This window comes from Apiospora hydei, assembly GCF_038363865.1.
Source record: "Apiospora hydei strain CBS 114990 chromosome Unknown utg000004l_segment0_segment0, whole genome shotgun sequence".
Taxonomy (NCBI): Eukaryota; Fungi; Ascomycota; class Sordariomycetes; order Amphisphaeriales; family Apiosporaceae; genus Apiospora; species Apiospora hydei.
Window position 1 is genome coordinate 6,327,557 of NW_027117363.1, and position 19,726 is coordinate 6,347,282.

A 19,726-nucleotide genomic window follows, 5' to 3' on the forward strand; every position below is an offset into this window, starting at 1 on the left:
GAAGCTTACATATGTACGCTCATCCAGACCTCAGATCCCATGTATCTCATGAACACCAGGTGATTGCTATGGAAAGGCAACAGTGTCGATCTGTCATCAAGTCCTCAGCCAAAGGAAAGACCCAGGCATGCAAACATAATAGCGCTGTTCAATAGCTTGACATCCGGAGCATGTAGCGGAATTGCGAACGGCAGGTGGGAGCTGGTGCCTCGAAGGCCCCAAACCCGTCGCCTGTACGTCTCGAACAGGACATATAAATCATCCCGCGGTGATGCATGCTGGTGAGCATTCTATGCATGTTAAGTACAGCGATCGGAAAAGGATTGCACTTTTTGTATTTTGAATACGGACGACCGTACTTTGGTCTCATTACTCAGTAGGGATTCTCACACACGGAGTCGTTAGCCTAGACTAGCTGGAGGTTAGCAGTGAGCCTCCAGGCCAGGCCAGTCCATTGATCAATTGATTGATTGAGGTCTTCAGCCCGCCGCCGGCGGCCCAGGTACCCATGTGTAGGTCAGGGTACGTACCGAACGTTGGATTTCGATCCATTCAGGTGGGAAAAAGGCACGTCAGCCCAGAACACAGAAGGTGTTGACCGAGATCAAGTCGGTTGGTTATCCGACTTACTTACGCCCCGGCAGCTTTATAGAAGGACTGCAATTCCCTTATTCATTCTGGCTCGAACTGAGCATTTGATCCAATTGTCTCTATCTGCCTGCCAGCGAATTAGACGGGAGGGCGAGTGCGCAGCCTGCTCTCGGCACCGGTTCTTGGGACACGCAAGCGCACCCGGCCGCAACGTAAGACCACTTCAAGTGCACCTGCTCGCCAGAACTTTGAGGCCAGCAAGACATTTTCAGATCATCGTGACACACGTTGGCCTTGCACACACCGAGCCACCTGAACCCGGCCAACCTCGAGTCCCGCCTCTGCTCCGGCTCCCATAAACGATGCGTCGCTATTGCAATCGACCTTGTTCGCGAAACATCCTTGCACATGACGCCTACTAATACGACGCACACACCACGGCACTTTACCAGTACCATACAGACACCCCGTCTGGTCCCGACATAGATCGTCGACAATGTCTGCTCCCGTCAAATCCTCAAAATGGGGTTCCTTCCTGAGCCAGGCCGTCGCCAATGTCGAATCGCGACTCGACAATATCCTGAACGAGGAAGATGCGGACGGCAAGCCCCCATCGCAAACACCTTCGCGCCCTGCCTCCGCCGCTTCGACAAATAAGACGACTACAACCACGGCCAAGTCGGCCAATGATAGACTACAGGAGAGGTTGGCCAGAGCAGTTGCCGCCAAGAATGCTTCTTCAACCGCTGGAAGCCCTCGCTCCGAGGCCTCGCCTGCCCGAACGCAACGAGCCAGCCTCGATGCTTCTTCCGCGAAACAAAGCCCTCGTGCGAGTGTCGATCTTGCCGGTACGGATGCGGCTTCACAAGCGCCGCGGTCCAGTTTATCGAAGGAAGATTCCAGTACGGCCAAGGATGAGACCGAACATGAAAAGGAGGAAGACAAGTCGCAACCAGCAACACAGGCATCCAATGTCGCGACAACCCCGCAACAGTCCCCGCGACCGTCGGTCCAAGAAGACCGCTCTGAAGGCGACGGGACACTGGCTGCTTTCAAATCCCATAAGAGAAACGATACGGTTTCCATTAGCGTTGCCGCAAGCGAAAAGATGGTAGCGTCTCTAGATCTCTATGAGAAGCGAATAAATGAGTTAGAAAACAGGTTGGAGGAGACCCAAACACAACACCAAGAGGAGCTCCATAGCCAAGTCGAACAAGTAGACGCCTTGCAAGCCAAACTACAGTACTTGGCCCGTCAAGCAGCCGAGTCGGCGCGAAAAGATGCGTCATCTGCGCCAGGCGGCAGCCCGGAGAAGAAACTGGCGGAGAAAGATCAGCAGATCGCAGGCCTGCTGGAGGAGGGCCAGAAACTTGCGGCCAACGAACAAAAACTCCGCGCTGTTATCAAAAAGCTCCGTGTCCAGGTAGCTGCGGACGAGAAAGAAGCCAACGAGCAGAAGATGTGGCGTTCGAAAACAGAAAAGGAACTCCTTAACCTCCGCGAAGCCCTGCAAGCTACTGACGGCGTAAAAAAGGCCAATGACGAGTCGCAAAAAACCATCGCTCAGCTGAGGAAGGACATGGACAAGCTGAAATCTACCATAGCTTCCAAGGATACGACGATAACAGAACTGAAGTCTCAGGTTCAAGAAGAATCAGAGCGCGCCAAGAGCATGGCAGCAAAGGTCAATGACCAGGTCCGAGAAGCAGGCGAGTCAAGGATTAAAGAACTAGCGGAGACAGTGGCGACTCTAGAAGTAGAGAAAAACCTCGCTGCGGATAGAGCAAAGACACAAGCTGCAGAGCTGAAGGAAAAGTCCGAGAGGGCATCTGAGCGTGCGCGTGCTGTTGAGGTTGAGTTGAGAGGCGAGGTGCAGGTGCTTGAGAGCAAGCTCGAGACTCTTCGCGCCACGGCCGAGGAAGCCTCCTCAGGGGCTGTGGGCGACGCGCAGGCTAAGCTACTGCGTCAGATCGAGACATTGCAAACGCAATACTCGATAGCAAGCGAGAACTGGCAGGGCATGGAGGCATCATTGGTAGCGCGAGCTGCCAGTCTAGAAAAGGAACGAGATGAGGCGTTGAAACGTGAGTCGGAGATGAGGAGGAAGGCTCGCGAAGCAGTAAGTCTAAGTCATCACACTCGTTCAGTTCATTCACGCAACGACTAACTTGTCTACAGGCTTCACGCGCCAAACGCCAGGAGGAAGAACTGGAAGAAGCGAAGACGAAGCTCCCTAGTGTGCAGAAAGACTTGTTAGATCACCAATCCCAAATAGAGTCCCTCCGTAAGCGGGCAGAGGAAGCCGAGGCTGCCTTGGCTGAAGCGAAAGCCGACTTTGAAAAGCAAAAGTCGTCCTGGAAGGAGGAGACACTGGATAGGCCAGGCACGGATCGCCGGCCATGGCTGGACGAAGTGGCTCTGAGAAACAACAACAGCCGGCCGGCATCGCCATTACTGTCAGCAACACAGAGAACCTTCAGCACCGATTACCTCGGCCTGCAAAGTTTGTCTACCAAATTCCGCAAGCCCTCTGCACCATCGAGTAACGGGGACCCCCTCTCGATTGAGCGCCCGCTATCGGCTCGACGGCCCTCGCATCAGCCTCCCTCACGGCCCTCGATCTTATCAGGCCCCCCTCGGCTCAGTGGGACTCCACCGCCGATGCCCGGCGAAGAGCTTGTAAGGTCGCCTACCGGGACTCCGCATCCCGGTCTCGAGCGCGAAGACTCCTTTGACAACATGGAGACGCCGATGTCCCCGCACAATATGATGCAGGACGTGGTCTCCGTCTCTACCGTCGGCGCCGGCCCGTCTGTGCAGCTCGTGGAGCGAATGAGTGCGGCGGTGCGGCGCCTGGAGAGCGAGCGGGTGGCGGCTAAGGAGGAGCTGGCACGCATATCGGCCCAACGCGACGAGGCGAGGGCCGAGATCGTGACGCTCATCAAGGAGGTCGAGTCCGGTAAGACGGCAAGCAAGAAGGTGGAGGATCTGGAAAAGGAGGTGACCGAGATTAACGAGAGATACCAAACCACACTAGAGATGCTCGGGGAGAAGAGCGAGCTGGTCGAGGAGCTACGGGCGGATGTCGAGGACGTCAAGGCCATGTACAGGGACTTAGTGGAGCGTACGATCAAATAGTAGCAGTAAAGGTGCTTTTGTTTATTATAGCCATTCTTGATACCTGACTTTATCCTGCCTGCCATACACCCTGCATCTCCCAGCTAGGTCGATGCTCTTAAGGTGTTTTCCCCAGGCGGCACTTGGTCATTTACCTCTGCTAGATATCACCTATATCTCAATGCCTTCATTCTCCGCCTCACGCTCGATGTACTTGCGCACCTACATTTGCCAGGAGCGTCAGTCTCGTTCGATTGATAGTGGTGTAATAATCAAGACTTACTTCCTTGTCTGGGGCAAGATCAAGAGCTAGAAAGCCGTCCGAGTCGCGTTTATCGGTATCGGCCCCTGCCTTGAGCAGCGCTACGGCAGTGGCCCCTATATCATTTACATCAGGGACGTCTCAGCAAAAAAAGGGGTTCTTAGATGTAGGCGTGTCAAGTTGGCTTGAACTTGTTGTTTCTTCACGTACCGTGTCCCTCGGCAACGGCGTGATGCAACGCCGTGTAGCCCGAGCTGTCGGTGGCGTTCAGGGGGCTCTTGTTCTTCAGGAGCAGGTTCACCATGGGTACGGAGCCAACGGCGGCGGCCCGGTGCAGCGCATACTGGCCGCGCTTATCGCGGACCCGAGCCGAGGCCGGGGGTTTGCTGTCGAGGAGCAGGCGGGCTACCTCCAGGTTGCTTTTCGAGGCCACGAAGTGCAACGCAGTCTGCGATGGTGGTGCGTAAGTAACACTGTCCATTTGCCACCGCCGTTCAGTTTTGAATGACGAGAACGTACTTGGCCATTATGGTCTGTGATTTGATTAGTTTAGGTTCCTCCAAGGTTCCAATGCTGTCTCCAAGGTAGTACGTAAGGGCAACGACTTACTGGTCTGGTTGACATCGGCGCCTCTCGATAGGAAAAGCTCGACCAGCTTCTCGTTATCCTTGACACTGGCCGCAATCATGAGGGGGTCCAGCCAACATCATCCTGGCGGCACGGCTCCGTTAATCAAGGCCACCCAAAAGATAGGATGGGGGGGGCTTACCTCTACGTCTGGGTCGAAGTCCTTCTGCTGTGACAAGAGCAGCACGATCTCGCGCTGGTTGGAGGAAGCGGCCCAGTGGATGGGCAAACGGCCGTCGTCGTCCTTCTTCCGTGCCTGCTTTGGGTCTGCCTTTTGTTTGATGATGATGCATTTCAGCACTCGGTAAAGGAAAGTCTACTCAACTGCTTGTCATACGCACATTCAACAAGGCTTCCACGACCCTCACTACGAAATCGTGTTAGTGACAACACCGACATGTAAGAAGTGAAGGGCTAAGAGGGGGAAAGTGGCAACGTACGCTTTCCCTCGCGGGCAGCAGCGTGCAGTGCGAATTTCGAGTCGTTGTCCATGATGGGCGACGATAATGTGTCACTCGATGATTTGATCTGATTAGACGCCGAAAAGTGTTCTTTTTATTCGTGAAAGTCCAATCGATGATCACCTACGGTGCTGTAAGTAGGGTGTCTTCGCCCGTCCGTTTGTTAGTCAAGTCAGCTGCAGGCAGCTGCGGGCCACGCCAACATTCTTTCTTCACTTACCAACTTTTGGCCAAGATAGATAGTTTGAGGTGCAGAGTCAAACACCCCAAGGCTCTCACTCATACGTACAGACTCGTGATCCTGGATGTATTTGTTCTAAGCTCGAGTGGTTTCATCAGTGAATGTTCCCTTGGCCACCCACCCATGCAAGTAACGGTGATTTGATGGATGTGGGGGCACAAGCTCCGACCGACCTAGAGCTTTAGTGGAGACAGGACCTTCCGCTGACCTAGTGCTAGATTCATGAAGTTTTATGTACATCGACGCCTGTAGCCGACAGCTACGAAGGGTCCTCGAATGTTCCATCTTCAACAATCTACCCTCCGACACCATCTTTGCCATTAATACCCTTCAGCGCGTCCGATCTGCACCCTTTACCATCAGCCCCAATTCCTGTCGATACGAAGTGTAACCGTGGTCAACCTAGCAACACTGCCATACGAGCTAGCGACGCGCGCGTCACGGGCGAATCTATCCAGCCACCATGGAGGTTGCAGCACAGCCTGACCTCAAGGCGCTGGTGCACAACAACGCGCGCCAGTCCAAATCGCTGTTCGCCGACGCCGAGGGCGCTTCTTCGCGGAAGCGGCAAAAGCTGAGCACCGACACCGAGCTCGAGAAGACGGCCCTGTCCGTCCGCCTAAACGCCGAGTATGCAGACGTGCGCGAGCTCCCCCCGGCCCTGGCGCAGAAGCAGGCCAACGCCCTGAGCGCGGCCCGTAACAAGAAGAAGGGCAAGGGCGCCGCCGGGACAGCAGCGGAAGGCGCTGGCGAGGACCAGAAGACGATGAAGCTGATCGAAGGCATCGAGGAGAAGAAAACGGTGGGCGGCGGGCCGAGCTCGGCAACAAACTCGACCGCGCTCGTGCAGAGGACCAAGACGCCATTCACGCAGACGGCGAGGGGAGACAACAATCCATCCACGGCCTTGAGCGTCGCTCGAGCCCAGGCGCATATGGCCAAACCCGACTGGCACCCGCCATGGAAGCTGATGAGAGTCATATCAGGTCACTTGGGCTGGGTGCGGAGCTTGGCGGTGGAACCGGGGAATCAATGGTTCGCCAGTGGTGCGGGCGACCGCACCATCAAGATCTGGGACCTGGCCTCGGGCAATCTGAAACTGACCCTCACCGGTCACATCTCGACGGTTCGTGGTCTGGCAGTCTCGCCCCGGCATCCCTATCTCTTCTCATGCGGTGAAGACAAGATGGTCAAGTGTTGGGATTTGGAAACGAACAAGGTCATCCGACATTATCACGGACATTTGAGTGGTGTCTACACACTCGCGCTACACCCTACCCTGGACGTCCTGGTTACTGGAGGCAGAGACGGCGTTGCTCGAGTCTGGGATATGCGGACCAGGAGTAACATCCACGTCCTTGGAGGCCACAAGGGCACGGTGGCAGACTTGAAGTGCCAGGCAGCCGACCCCCAAGTCATCACCGGATCGCTCGACTCGACGGTGCGACTATGGGACCTGGCGGCCGGCAAGACCATGGGCGTCCTCACGCATCACAAAAAGGGTGTCCGCGCCCTGGCCCTGCACCCGTCCGAGTTCACCTTCGCGACGGGCAGCACGGGCTCCATCAAGCAGTGGAAGTGCCCCGAGGGCGCCTTCATGCAGAACTTCGAGGGCCACAACTCCATCATCAACAGCTTGGCCTGCAACGAGGACGTGCTCTTCTCGGGCGGCGACAACGGCTCCATGAGCTTCTGGGACTGGAAGACGGGCCACCGCTTCCAGTCGCTCGACTCCATCGCCCAGCCGGGTTCCCTCGACGCCGAGGCCGGCATCATGAGCTCGACCTTCGACGCTACGGGTATGCGTTTGATTGTGGGCGAGGCCGATAAGACTATCAAGATCTGGAAGCAGGACGAGAAGGCCACGGAAGAGACTCATCCGTTGGAGTGGAAGCCAACGTTAGGCCAAAGGAAGTTCTAGAGGTGAAAGAGCATACTACTACTTGCGAGGAGCGTTGTATAAATAGATATATGAGAATGCTATGGGAATATGGCAATCAATCATAAAGGGAGAGAGGCCTGCCACCAGATGAGGCCACGGATGGTCCATTATTAAAATGCAAGAGTTTATACAGCGATTGGGCGGTTCATCATTATTAGCATTCATGTAATTTTTTTCTACGCAAGGACTAAATCATTATACCCAACGCTCTGATCTCGGGGTCGTCACGGAATGCTAGTTTGATCTCCTCATCGCCCACTGCCAGCCGGATCTTGCTAGGCCGCTCCGGTAGATGCCCCTCTAGAATGACGACACCGGCGCCTGTGAGATCTATCGTAGCGGCGCTGATCCCCGCCGGCCGCATCATGCCCTTGAGGTCCTGCTTGCGCCGTGCCGCCGCTGCTGATATGCCGTCCGCCTGTGACTCGTCGCCCTGCCATCCCGTGGTGAGCAGACGCACGCGCCGACTCGTCGAGTCCAGCGCAAGCGCCTTCTTCAACTCTTCCTGCACATCGCCAAACGTAGTGTCGGGCAGACCGGTCCGCTGGTTCCGGACGAGCAAGGCGGCGAGGACCAGCTTCGAGGCGTACGGCAGGGCGCGGAGGTACTGCTGCATGGGACTCGTGGTCGCTTCGTTGATGGCGCGCTTGACGGTGGCAATGGTCACCCGGCCGGCCTTGGCATTGGGCTTCTTTTCGGGCTCGCCGTTCTTCTCCCTCTCCCTGGCGCGCTTACTGGGCGTGCCCGGGTCGCCCCCAGCGTCGCCGCCGGCGAGGCCCTTGGCCTCGGTCTCGGCGAGCTCGACAGCGCGCCGGCAGATGTCGAGGGCGCGACGGGCATCGCCGCTCACGGCAGCGACCTTGCGGCTGGCAAACTGGACGGCGTCTGGCTCGACAATGTTTCCCGGGACGCCCTCGAGCCGCGACTGGATGATCTTCATGAGCTGCTCGTGGTTGTAGCCGGGGAACGTGATGCGCGTCAGGCCGAGGCGGCTGCTGATCTTGTTGCTGAGCGTGCGCTCGGGCAGGTCCATGGTGTTGGCGACGGCGAGCACGATGAGGCGCGAGTGCCGCAGGCCGGGCCAGTTGAAGAAGTTGTACATGACGCTCTGGTTCTTGGTCACGAGCTGGTCGAGCTCGTCCATGAGCACAACACAGGGCACGCGGCGCGGGCTCGGGTTGTTGAACTCGCGCTCCAGCAGGTCCAGGGCCTGGCTCGGGCTCACGCGCTGGCCGCGCAGCGCCTCCCAGAGGAGCGAGTAGGACTGGTGCGGGTCCGTGATCTTCATGCCGTTGATCTCGACGAAGATGAAATCGTCCAGCTCATCGGAACGCACCGACTCGTCCAGCCTGGACACTACTTCGCGCACCGTAGCGGTTTTCCCCGTGCCAGGGGTACCAGAGATGTAGATGCAGGCGCCAGATCCGTCGGTAATAGCTGCTTCGAGATGGGAATACACCAGAGAGAACTCGGACTCTCGGCATGGGAGACTGGTGGGCACGGATGCGACATGGAGCTGTGCTCGTGCGAGCTGGAATGGGGATGACTGGTGATGAGCGGGAGATAGAATGCGAGTGCCAAGTGGCGTAAACTCCAAGGCCTTCTTGATGACAAGTTTGCGATTCGACGGAGTCACTACCTTCGTCGTCTTTTGTCTCTTCTTTGGCGTAGCCGTCAAGCTTCGGAGCTTGTCGTCCATCCATTTTTCGTCCTCGTCGTGGGCGTCATGCTCTGCGACGTATGCGGGTTCCTCCACGACCTTCTTTGGCCGCCTCCTGGTTGCTTTTGTCTTCGTCTCGACGAACTCCAATAGCCTGGGCAGGTCGTCTTCACCCTGATACAGGTCCTCCCAGGTAAACTCCTCCGTATAGCTTGTGGTCCTCGTGTTGCACCCTCGGCGGCAGACGAAAGTCTTGTTATATTCCGAAGAGCTGCGCGGTATCTTACCACCTGGGTACTTCTCCGTGAACTTGCGCTGCGACATGATGATCGCCTTTCCGTTTATAGAGGCGAGAGGGTTCACGTCGGACCAAGGTGTAATGTAGAGCTCGTTCCACAGGGAATCCGTCCGCTTCTTGTCCCGATTCCGGATCTCCTTTTCGGTCGAGAACCACAGGAAAGTGGCGGCCTTGTCGCCATCTTCGTCTTCTTCCACGAAGTCGCTGATGATGCCGACCCATGCCTCGTTCGAAGACCCTTCGGCTTTCAGCAAAACGCAGTCGCCGATGCCACATTCAAAGGTTCCCATGCGCGCCCCGACAATTTTGCCGGAGAGGTCGTCTCGCTTGCGCTTCCGCGCTGACTCGGCCCTGTCCGAGGTTGGCTGTGTCTCGCCTGTTGATTCGTATATCCATTCCCATGGGTGGTCGTCGACTCCCAGTTCGTCGTCGGAGTCGTCCCTGGCAACGCCCCCAAGCGGGAGCCAGGGTTTTGGCGCGACATGTTCTGATAAACACGGGCAATCAAGGGTGATGGGATGGTGCGATTGGATGTCAGTTGGATGGGCTGGACGCTGGAGCAGTAAAAGATAGAGATCAGAGGGTTATAGGGCCAGATCGTCTCGGGTTTCGTTGCCGGGTCTGAGGTCGATGGGTTGAGCAGCCAGCGCGTTAGGGGGATGCGTTTCGCGCCGTAGCCATCTTGTCGAATCGCGACAGCACGTGATAGCCATTAACTCTTTTTTGTTCCAGCGCTATTCAGCGCTGTAGTGACGCCATTTGGTGCTGGAATGCGTCCCGAATTAGTGGACTCCATGCAGGCAGCTCGCCAATTAGCCCATGTCAATTTAGCAGTGGTTTTTAAATCGGATTCCCTTATGCACCTACTTGCCTTGAGCATCCTTGTGTCGCAAAGCCGGGCTTCAAATTGATGTGCCATTACCAAGTCCGCGGTCGCATCCTCCTCCTGCCTCTTGCACTTATCGGCAACCAGGAACTTGATGGCGCTGGAGCATCAGCTTTTCTCCTCTTGACAATATGAGAAAATTGGAAGATGAGCTTCTTCTCCTTCGCTCGCGATGAGCGCCTGGTCTTCGCCGGGCTGGGCGTCGCTGCCGTCAGCGTCGTCGGCATGATGCACCTCATCCTCGAGTACTACCGTGACGAAACCGAAATCAAGCCGCAACAGCCAAAGACGCAATACATCACGCAGGAGACAGAAGATGCGCTCAAAATCGACACACTCAACTCGCTCATCACGCACTACAACTTCTCGATCCGGGATACCGCTGTCAAGATCGCGGCCGGCCGTGCGGTTAACGACCCAGCCATTGTCGACCAGCTGCTCTGGGGAATCACGAGGGAGGACTACGAGGAACGCATGAGGTCCCTCAGGGCCATCACCTTCGCTGTGGAGGAGAAAGACGTACTGCTGGACCCGCTCAGCATCTTGGACACCCCGAAGGCCTACTCTGCGCTGGTCCGGTGTCTCGAGCTGGGCCTCGACCTCCCCGGCCGCAGCCAGGACAAGCTGGACGACCCCCTCTACGACGAGTACTACCTGCGCGACATCGGCGAGCGCCGGTGCATCCTCCTGCTGCACGACTTGTTGCACAAGCACGGCGTGGACAAGCTGGTCAAGGCCAAGTTCATCGAGAAGTGGCTCGTGAAACAGAACTGGGGCGAGACGGAAGAGGAGCGCAAGAGCAACTTCGCCAACTACATGAAGTTCCGGAAGAACCGGATCGCCGACATCTGTCACCGCCTCAAGCTGGCCCGGATCGGCCGGCGGGCTCTGCGCAACGCGAAGCTGATCGGTCGGGACTCGGCCGGTCGCCTGCGCCCGCAGGACCGCGCTGCTGGGAGCCGTATCAAGGTCATCCTGGAGATTAGCATGTCCAATGAAGACGAGAACGGGGAGATCCAGCAGGAGAACTTCCAGACCGAGTTCGTGCCCCGGGTTCTGGAGCAGAGCGCCGAGGAGCAGCGGCGCCGGAGACGCCACCGCGAGGCTATTGTACTCAACGACGGCACGCATTCTCTGGGCAGGGACGATATCATCCAGCGAGAGCACGGAGAACACGACGGTCTATCCTAAAGAGAGACCCTTTGCGATATTGCTAGAAATGAATACCCGCGCCCACCAAAACATGTATTATTTGAGGGTCTTGGCCACCATAGTAGGTCACTAATAAATAAATAAAACCTTCTTTGACCAATACATAGACGGAAACCTCCAGCTCCAGAACGGGTTTCATGGTGTTAAAAATGTAAATCAAAATGGCAACACAAGAGAGCAAATCCACGTAGGCCTTAACAGCTTGGGAGCTACGCTTTGGAGTCGACATGGATAAAGCTCTCCCACGAGTCCCTGTGCCCCGCCCCCACTTCAAGTAAACCGGAGTAGCAATCGAAACACCGTCAAATAATCCCCAAAATTTATATACTCGCAGGCTCCTGGTCGTTGCGGCAACTTCGTATTCTCGTGTCTTTTGTGCGCCAACGAAGCACGCATACCACTTTCCCGAGCACCCACAGCCTGTCAATACATTGCCACGGCCCCAGCGCCCGAAGAAACAGCAACAAACCAAGACAGCAGCGCCAGACAGTCAAGATGTCGGGCCAAGCAGGTGGAGGAGAAGCAGGTTCGTGTCCCGCCGGTCTCTACGGGTAGTAGGAAGTCAGAGGGGAGGGGACTAATGCATAGGACTTTCCCTTGTCGACCGACAGTCAACCTGGACACTCTGAGCGTCCAGCAGCTTAGCCAGGTCAAGAAGCAGCTCGACGAGGAACTCGAGCACCTCACCACGTCCTTCACGCAGCTCCATGCCGCCCAGTCTAAATTCCGCGATTGCCTGCGGTGCGTCCAGCAACAAGACGGAAAGTCTTCCGCCCTCCAAGGTACGCCTCTATAACCGCTCCGAATCTCTCTCACGGCGTCCCTCGGCGCTCCGTGGCTTGTTCACTTTTCCGTGGCAGAAAGCAGGAAAGCTGCTCCACGGAGGCAGGCGCAAGAGGATGGGAGGCTTTTCCGGCAAACCCAGGGGAAATTGCTGCCGGAGACAAACGATAGTGAATATGTTGGCTGATGGATAGATGGGGGGCGGTAGAGGGCAAGCAGGTTCTGGTCCCCCTTACCAACTCTCTGTACGTGAAAGGATCGCTCTCGAGCGCGTCGCATGTCATCGTGGACGTGGGCACCGGTTTCTACGTTGAGAAGGACGTCAAGTCGGCGGCGAAATTCTACGAGGACAAGACGAATGAGATTGGCGCCAACGTCAAGGATCTCGACTCCATCATCCAGGGCAAGACCAACAACGTGCGGGTCATTGAAGAGGGTAAGACGCATACCAAGCTTGGTTCTTTATATCAACTCAATTGTCATGAATCACAAATTAACTAGTCGCTTTTTCCCTATCTAGTATTGAGACAGAAGATGGCTGCCGCACCGCAACAGCAGGCGCCGCAGGCGTAGCTTTGCCTGGCGTAGAGCTTTCCGTCTCCCACGGCATGCTTAGATTCGGTCTAAGCATTGAGCCACGTTGTATCATACAATCCCAGAGCCGACAGATTTGGACGGGATGCAGTTGTGTTGTGACACAGTAAGTCACAGCGGACTAAAAACAGGCCAGTTGCGACAACAACCGGTGCAATTTCTCCTACCACCGAGAAGATATGATGTCAAGAAGTATAGTCCATCGAGGCATATGATGCGCAGTGAAGGAGTTGTTTTCATCGCACAATGAATATGCGTGATGTATCTAGAGACATTTGCCAAACATTCTCGCAAGGTCCGGTCGGGGGTGTGAATTGGAAGCGCATCGGTATCGCTTAGGCCGCCACCAAGATCTTGTGGATGTCGTTGATCATATGGACAAGGGCTTCGACTCTTTGGTCGCCAGTAGTTGCATCCTGGCCCAGGTTATTCGGTAGCAAATATTCAAGCTCGGCCCCCAGCCACGTCCAGCTCGACTGAAATCTGTTGCTCTGTTTCCCTTGTAATCTCCCCAGTGCTCGCCCTTGAGAATGATGGAGTAAGTCGTGGAAGACGGCTGATGACGGAGCGTCATGTTCCGAACACTCTCCCACTCTCGCCGGATGACGAAATCCAGAATGTAATCCGTAAGGCCATATCTGAAACTGTACACGCTGCGAATAGCTGTCTTCTGAATGTTGCTGATCAGCGCCTTGCCAAGCGTATTGCCTTGGAGGCACAACTTCACATGAGGAAAGATGGCTAAGTCAGGATTCGGGTCCGAAGTGGTTGGTGGAAGCGTGATCTGTGCAGTTGCAAGGTAAGACGTCAGAGTTTGATATGACTCGTCGGATTCTGGCACCTCATTCATGAGTTGGATTTTCCAATCGAAGTTCCTGGGCAAATTCCAAGTTAGCTGTCGTTTCTCGTCCAAAACAGTGGTAAATAACCACATACCTGCCCAAGCAAAGTGTGTTGTAGCAGAACTCTGCGCTATCTTCATCCTGAAGGGGGTAGCACTGAAGCTTCTTCATGCTGAAGACAGTCTCGTCACCTTCATGGGCCAACTGGGCTGTAAACATATGCTGAGCCGAATACAATTCGAAGGCGAACGTAGGCTTGATATCATCAAGCGATCTGGTGTTGACTCCAGGTGGTTGGAAAACCTCATTCTCTCGTTTCAAAGCATTGAGAATTCTTATGGCCTCGTTGGGTACCCCAAGCCTAGAGTCGTATTAGTCAAGTCCAAACCAACGAGACGAGTGCCAGCTGGTGTCTCAATAGAGGGACTTACTGTGATACCAGTTTTCCCTGGCATCGGGATTGGCCCATCAGTTTTCGGAAGCCCTCCAGGTCGTATTTGTCTCGTTTCTTAGGATATGTAGTGACGATATACCGACCAAAGACAACCTTCAGGTTGTAGCCAGAGTTTAGGCGACCTACTCGCTTCAGGACCGCCGAGAGTTGCTGACAGAAGTTCCCAAGGTACAGCGGGTTTTCGTCAATACGGTCTTTGGGCTGTGCATCCATGCTATCGCCACAGGGCCGAATCACCGGTCGAACCCCCAAGTCCTTGGATTCCTGGGTTTCTGGATCCAGAAATACTTCAAACCCAGCTAGAGGACTCCCAGAAGGTTCCACGAATGTGGCCCGGGTTGTTACCGCCTTGTCGGAAATGAACTCGTCTGTCAACGTCCGCGCCATCTCCAGACGTTGGACGTTGATATCCGGCGAGGATGATTGGATCTGAAGAAACTGAACATGGTTGTTTCCGAAGATTCTAACTTCGGAATCTGTGTAGCCTAGCTCCTTGCAAACACCTTCGAGAACGCCCTTGGAGAGCTCAGGGTTATGGCTTATGAGATACCTCGACTGAGTTTTGTACCAGTCAGGACGATGATAACACGACTGAGAATTTAAATGGGCCACTTACTTCCGTTATCTCGGGCAGTTCCGAGTCTCCCTGATGTTGCCGATGACCTGTTTTGGCAATAGCCCACTGCTTCTGAGTCCAAGTGCCCCAGATGTCCCCAACAGGCCGTCGACAAGGGCGCGGGCCGGGTGCTGGACGCCGAGCAGGGCGAGTCTGGAGTAGCAAAGGCTCAGGCACTTCCGGTGCTACATCAGCAGACGGTCCAGGGGAGGGAGGCTGGATCCGGACGATAGATTCGACAGAATCCTGAGGGTGTGCAGCTGCCGGGATAACACCAGCTCTGGTATTGTTCTCGGCGGGGGATCATTCTCGTCACAACTGTGGCTAGCCTCGATTGCGAGACCAAGTACATTATCTGGACATGGCTCATCAAGAATTGACAGCTCAGCAACGAGAGGAACTCCACTGCTAAGACCAGCGATGTCTTTGCGAGGGGATCGCTCACTGGTATTCCAAGGTCAGGGTCTGGCTGTGGTGCCTAAGTGTGGGATGGTCATATGCTATTACTTACAAGTCAATGAGATCGTCCATCAGTAGGCACTTTTTACGCAACCCTTCTGGTGTTGTGTTTATGTACAAATGCGACAAACGATTTCTAGCCCGAGGTCAGTGGCTTCAAACAGAGGTTGGAGTGCAGGACGTTCAGAATGTAAAGTGGATTGAGGATCTGGTGGGTAGTTGGGGGGGGGGATAGCGACGTCACTGGTATTTTTCCCCCAGCCGGTTATTGAGGTGAATAAGAGAAATGCTTACCTTGAGTACCTAGGGCGGTATCTTTAGATCAATACAAGTGATTATGAGGCATTCAGGCAGCCAGTACCATACATACCCACGGTCTGGTTGACTTTTGAGGTCAGTACAATCGGATATGGTGGATGATGAATCAAAGAAACATTGATGTAAATGCCCATGTGTGATTGTGGCTTGCCTCAGGTATCAAATTGGAGCTTTGGGTGGTAAACTGTACTCTGGACGAAAAGGGGTCGCCAACTAACGTGTAGTTTGTTCACTTCTGCAAGCAAAGTGTTTGGCGGCAGACGCACATGTACCTTTCTCAGGTGCTTATGCAGTGCTCAAAGTAATGCTATGAACATGGCAAAGAACCTGACCGGCCATATAGTCATTGGATTGATATTAACATGTCGAAATGAGGAATGGCACATGTTGATATTGAATTCTATGGTAGCACGGCGAGCACTCACGCAAACGCGTATTAATGTAGATGGCTTATCAGACGAGGAATAACTGAAAGGGCAATTCTATGGAGCATTTGGGAAGGAGCGAAGCGGACATTTCATCTCATAGTTTGGTCTAATACAAGTCACGGTAGGTATAAAGGGCAGGTGCAAGTGCTTGTTGCACGTACATATCTACCTACATACCTACCTCCTAACAATGGATTGCTTATCAGCATTCAATGTCGGGCCCAACTACACGTACCTAGGTACATAAGGTCTGGAGACAGGCTGAGATACACATTTCCTTCCTAAAACTGGATGTATACATGTATGTAGGTAACATGTCTCTACCCGGCTCGCTTCACCAAGATACCTATCTAGATACCATGAGAGTACACACATCACAATCTTACTGGCCCACCAAGGCGGAAGGTCACGCAACAATCCGATGGAAAAGACATATTGAAAGGAACGAAGCCACGTTGACCATTGTTGTATGAAAGGTGCCCCAACATCCAGTGGCAGAATCTGTCAGATATACATGGGGGACACTATTGATGCTAGAAGCATCCCTGTTTGATGCGGTTGGGCAGGCTTCCAAAGTCCAAGTTGACGGCCCGTCAAGGCCTCCTATATGCGGGATCCTCGTGTTGCGGTGTTTTGTTTCAGCTTTGCACACATTTGGGGCAGGTATCATTCTCACCCGCAGTTGTTATGCTGGCTGGGGCCCTTGCTCTAGCAGCAAGCAAGACAGCAAGCAGATGCCGCTGAGCGTTGCACACAACCCATTACAGCAACCGAGATAACATTCAGAGCAGCTGTACCAAAGCATCATTGATCAAACCGTCAACGTGCCCGCGTTATTCGTCCAAGTCTCTGCCGAAATCTACCAAGCGCAGTTTCGTAGAGTCGCGAGGATGAAGCTGTGCAACCTTCGATCTAACCAAGAACCTAGCTGCTGCCGACTCTTTCTCGAGTTGAATGTAGGCAGCTGAGCTGTCCCCATCCGACTCCATGAGTTGGTTGAGTAGTTCTTCTGTCAGATCGCGCAAGTCTGACGCTGCAGCAGCAGATTCGCCCTTGGACTGGGCCTCTGGCTCGTCACGACCACCCCAGATCTCGTCAATGCGACGTTGCCGTTTGTCCTGATCCGGTTTCTCTTTTGCTTTCTTCAGTTTCCCATGCGCGCTGAAACCTGCCGCAAGGTCGCTATCATCAAGGTCCATCATGTCTCCTACGACGGGGCCGCCAAGGTCTTCGGCGGCCAGCATCGAGGCAAGGTGGCTATCAATGAAGCCCCGGAGAGATTTGAGAAACATGGACGTCTCCTTATCGTAGCGCCTTTTCTTTTGTTCTAACTCGCTGATGCGTTCACGGGCAATGTCGTCTGCATCAGTCTCCATTCGGTTGTCAATGCCATTACGCAGAGAATGAATACGGCTCCGGAGGCTTCTTGCGAGTGCTTCCTGATCCCTCAGCTTCAACCTCTCTGACTCGAGCTTTTTCTTCATGCCCAGCGCCGACTCTTGATGAGAAGTCAGAAAGGCTTTGGTTTCCACCGCGGTCTGAGAAGTTTTCCGCAAGGCGACCAGTGCCGGTAGAACTGAGTCTGGGAAGGGGAGGAAAGGCGTAGCCGTCGATAACTCCTCATAAGCTGATCTCATAACTCCAAGTGATGCTTCGGGCCCATACTTGTCGCGCTGGAGGCGGGTCGATGACATTCGCGCCTAGAATGACATGAGTAATATGATCGCCAATCGAGGGTGTCACAAACATAATACCCTTTGTAGAGCCATTTCATGCTCTCTCACAAGCTGTTGGAGCTCTGCCAGCGTGTCTTCGACATGGCCGGCATGGAAGGCGCCGACATCATCACGAAGTTCGTTGTCATCCATGGCAACGTGGTCGGTCTAAATCGAGAAACCGGCCACGCCCTGAAAGTTCCCACCTTCAAGTCCCCCGTCCGTGTCAGATCTGGGAGGGCTGCAATGCAGCTTCGTTGGGCGTAGCGCGCGCTGAAGTCCCGAGCCGCGTAAGTCTGGGTTGGCGGTTACACTTGACGTCCAGGATAGTGTGGAACACAGCGACGACCCCTAGACGAACAGTGTCTCGGCTTCTCCCACAGACCGTCCGGACAGTACAAAAAGGGCGCCTCTGAACGGAAACAGAAACCAGTTTCCCGTCGGGATACCAGGTGCTTTGTGATGGCAAATGCCGAAAAAAGAAAAGTAAAAAGAGGAAGAGATGAGAGTGGCAAGAGGAAGCCGTGTCCAAGGGACTGTTATTAACCAACAAATCAGGATGAGGCTCAATTTGAAGCTGATTGACTATATAAAACCCATAGCAGCAGCAGCAGCTACCATACCCCAATGCGACGCAAAGCAGCTCCCACTCCCTAGCACGATGTACCAGACATGTACATGTAGCCATGCGCCCCGAGTAATTCAGTGGACCGCGTTTGTGGATTGAAACACGACCAAACACATTGGACAACGTGGTGAAGCTCGTGAAACCAAACAGCCCGAGATTGTACCTACCGACGATCAAATTGCAGCTTTCATCGGCGCGCATCTGGCCAACATTTCATTCCATTTCGTTTGTTTAATTCACCATGTAGGACATTAACGATGAGAACCCCCAGTTGATGCCTCAGTTTCAGGAAGTACGTAGTTCATTACTTACATAAGACCAACATGAGTGAGTTGGAAATTAGGCAAGGAAGAGGCGGACGGGATTCAATGTGCGCGCTAGGGCCTCTATTGCTTGCTTGCTTCCCCATGCAGCCACGAATCTGATGCCAAGCCTGGTCCTGGCTTCAGGCGACGCGCAGATCATGGCGGCCAGAATCAAATCAATCAATCTTTTGACAAGGCAATACGTATGTATTGATTGATCGGTCTCACTCAGGACGTGGCACGGCACGGCATGGCATGGCACGGCCTCCCATTGATGAACGATCGTCCTTCAATCAATTGTGTCAACTTTGTGCGCACTCTTGGCGTTTGACGGTCTGTACGTATGTATGTAGGTGATAGCGATTGAATGCCTTGGAATCCGGTCGGGGCTGCTGTCCCGTCCTGTTGCTGCTTGATCATCTGGTCCCTCCTCATTTGCCCCGTGCCAAGTTGCAGAGCACTACCAGGCTAGGTGCAGGCCGCTGCGACTCTAGCGACTAAGTGCAGGCGTCCCTCCAGGTTGGGTGAGGCTTGCGGTTTGGCGTTTGGTCCAGAGTTTGCGTTTCCCACACCTCCCGCCCAGAAGCCCAGAAGCACCTACTTTTTAAGCTTTACTTTTCCCCACAACTTCTCATTAGAAAGGCGAAAGGAATCTGCACTGCGCTCTGCAGCTTTCAAACATCATAATTCGATCGCAGCTTCAGACTTTTCATTTCTCCCGTCAGCATCCGCAGCAGCAGCAGCAGCAGCAGCAGCAGCAGCAGCAGCAGCAGCATCAACCCGCCGCAAGCCCACTGCCGATTGAACATTTCTTCGTTGCGGTGTGTCGCGAGTCGTCTAGCAAGCTTCCCGAAGCCTTGACCACACAATTCGACATACGTAACCCTCCATTCCATCCAGCTTGAACCTGTTGGATTTGCCCCGGCAAAGGTGGGAAGGGAAACAGGAATTACAAAGAGAGACAGAGCGAGAGAAAAAAAAAGGAATCAGTGTCGCTGCCATCTTCCGTTTGAGCAGACCAAAAGGTTTGGCGACTACATGCGTCTTGAGACTCCTGCAGCTTCCTTTTCTTGAGCGACGGAAGGCACACCCTATCTTCTAATCCGAACCTCGCTGTCGTCCATTCTCTCTTCCTCACTCGCGGCATCCTCATCATCATCATCATCATCATCATCATCACCACCACTGCCACCACTTTCTTCTTCATCACTTCATCACAACCAAGTACCTCTCCGCTTTGCAAAGCAATCTACCGCCGCCTCCTGCACCTTCATCTCTCCGCCCTCG

General features: G+C 54.4%; 8 protein-coding genes across 8 annotated transcripts; 4 read left to right on the top strand and 4 right to left on the bottom strand.

Annotated features, from left to right (window-relative positions):
• Window positions 1–1,087: 1,087 nt before the first annotated feature.
• Window positions 1,088–3,729, top strand: PG997_004508 (M protein repeat protein; the record flags this gene model as incomplete). Its single annotated transcript, XM_066808823.1, has 2 exons — window positions 1,088–2,710; window positions 2,770–3,729. The coding sequence occupies 2 exons, from the start codon at window positions 1,088–1,090 to the stop codon at window positions 3,727–3,729; spliced, it is 2,583 nt and encodes an 860-aa protein (XP_066672441.1).
• Window positions 3,730–3,879: 150 nt separating this feature from the next.
• PG997_004509 (ankyrin) lies at window positions 3,880–5,089 on the bottom strand (the record flags this gene model as incomplete). The annotated part of the gene is made up of 8 exons (XM_066808824.1): window positions 3,880–3,930; window positions 3,992–4,086; window positions 4,181–4,418; window positions 4,490–4,503; window positions 4,580–4,637; window positions 4,740–4,864; window positions 4,935–4,964; window positions 5,038–5,089. The coding sequence occupies 8 exons, from the start codon at window positions 5,087–5,089 to the stop codon at window positions 3,880–3,882; spliced, it is 663 nt and encodes a 220-aa protein (XP_066672442.1).
• Window positions 5,090–5,762: 673 nt separating this feature from the next.
• Window positions 5,763–7,220, top strand: PG997_004510 (uncharacterized protein; the record flags this gene model as incomplete). The annotated part of the gene is made up of 1 exon (XM_066808825.1): window positions 5,763–7,220. The coding sequence occupies one exon, from the start codon at window positions 5,763–5,765 to the stop codon at window positions 7,218–7,220; it is 1,458 nt and encodes a 485-aa protein (XP_066672443.1).
• A 208-nt stretch (window positions 7,221–7,428) lies between these two features.
• PG997_004511 (uncharacterized protein) lies at window positions 7,429–10,079 on the bottom strand (the record flags this gene model as incomplete). Its single annotated transcript, XM_066808826.1, has 2 exons — window positions 7,429–9,686; window positions 10,067–10,079. The coding sequence occupies 2 exons, from the start codon at window positions 10,077–10,079 to the stop codon at window positions 7,429–7,431; spliced, it is 2,271 nt and encodes a 756-aa protein (XP_066672444.1).
• A 153-nt stretch (window positions 10,080–10,232) lies between these two features.
• On the top strand, window positions 10,233–11,276 carry PG997_004512 (uncharacterized protein; the record flags this gene model as incomplete). The annotated part of the gene is made up of 1 exon (XM_066808827.1): window positions 10,233–11,276. The coding sequence occupies one exon, from the start codon at window positions 10,233–10,235 to the stop codon at window positions 11,274–11,276; it is 1,044 nt and encodes a 347-aa protein (XP_066672445.1).
• A 516-nt stretch (window positions 11,277–11,792) lies between these two features.
• On the top strand, window positions 11,793–12,653 carry PG997_004513 (uncharacterized protein; the record flags this gene model as incomplete). Its single annotated transcript, XM_066808828.1, has 4 exons — window positions 11,793–11,823; window positions 11,909–12,079; window positions 12,289–12,516; window positions 12,601–12,653. 4 exons carry the CDS (start codon window positions 11,793–11,795, stop codon window positions 12,651–12,653), a joined length of 483 nt encoding a protein of 160 aa, XP_066672446.1.
• Window positions 12,654–13,044: 391 nt separating this feature from the next.
• On the bottom strand, window positions 13,045–15,117 carry PG997_004514 (uncharacterized protein; the record flags this gene model as incomplete). The annotated part of the gene is made up of 6 exons (XM_066808829.1): window positions 13,045–13,549; window positions 13,611–13,877; window positions 13,948–14,525; window positions 14,587–14,877; window positions 14,937–15,030; window positions 15,098–15,117. 6 exons carry the CDS (start codon window positions 15,115–15,117, stop codon window positions 13,045–13,047), a joined length of 1,755 nt encoding a protein of 584 aa, XP_066672447.1.
• A 1,507-nt stretch (window positions 15,118–16,624) lies between these two features.
• Window positions 16,625–17,659, bottom strand: PG997_004515 (uncharacterized protein; the record flags this gene model as incomplete). Its single annotated transcript, XM_066808830.1, has 2 exons — window positions 16,625–17,491; window positions 17,546–17,659. The coding sequence occupies 2 exons, from the start codon at window positions 17,657–17,659 to the stop codon at window positions 16,625–16,627; spliced, it is 981 nt and encodes a 326-aa protein (XP_066672448.1).
• Between the last annotated feature and the right edge of the window lie 2,067 nt (window positions 17,660–19,726).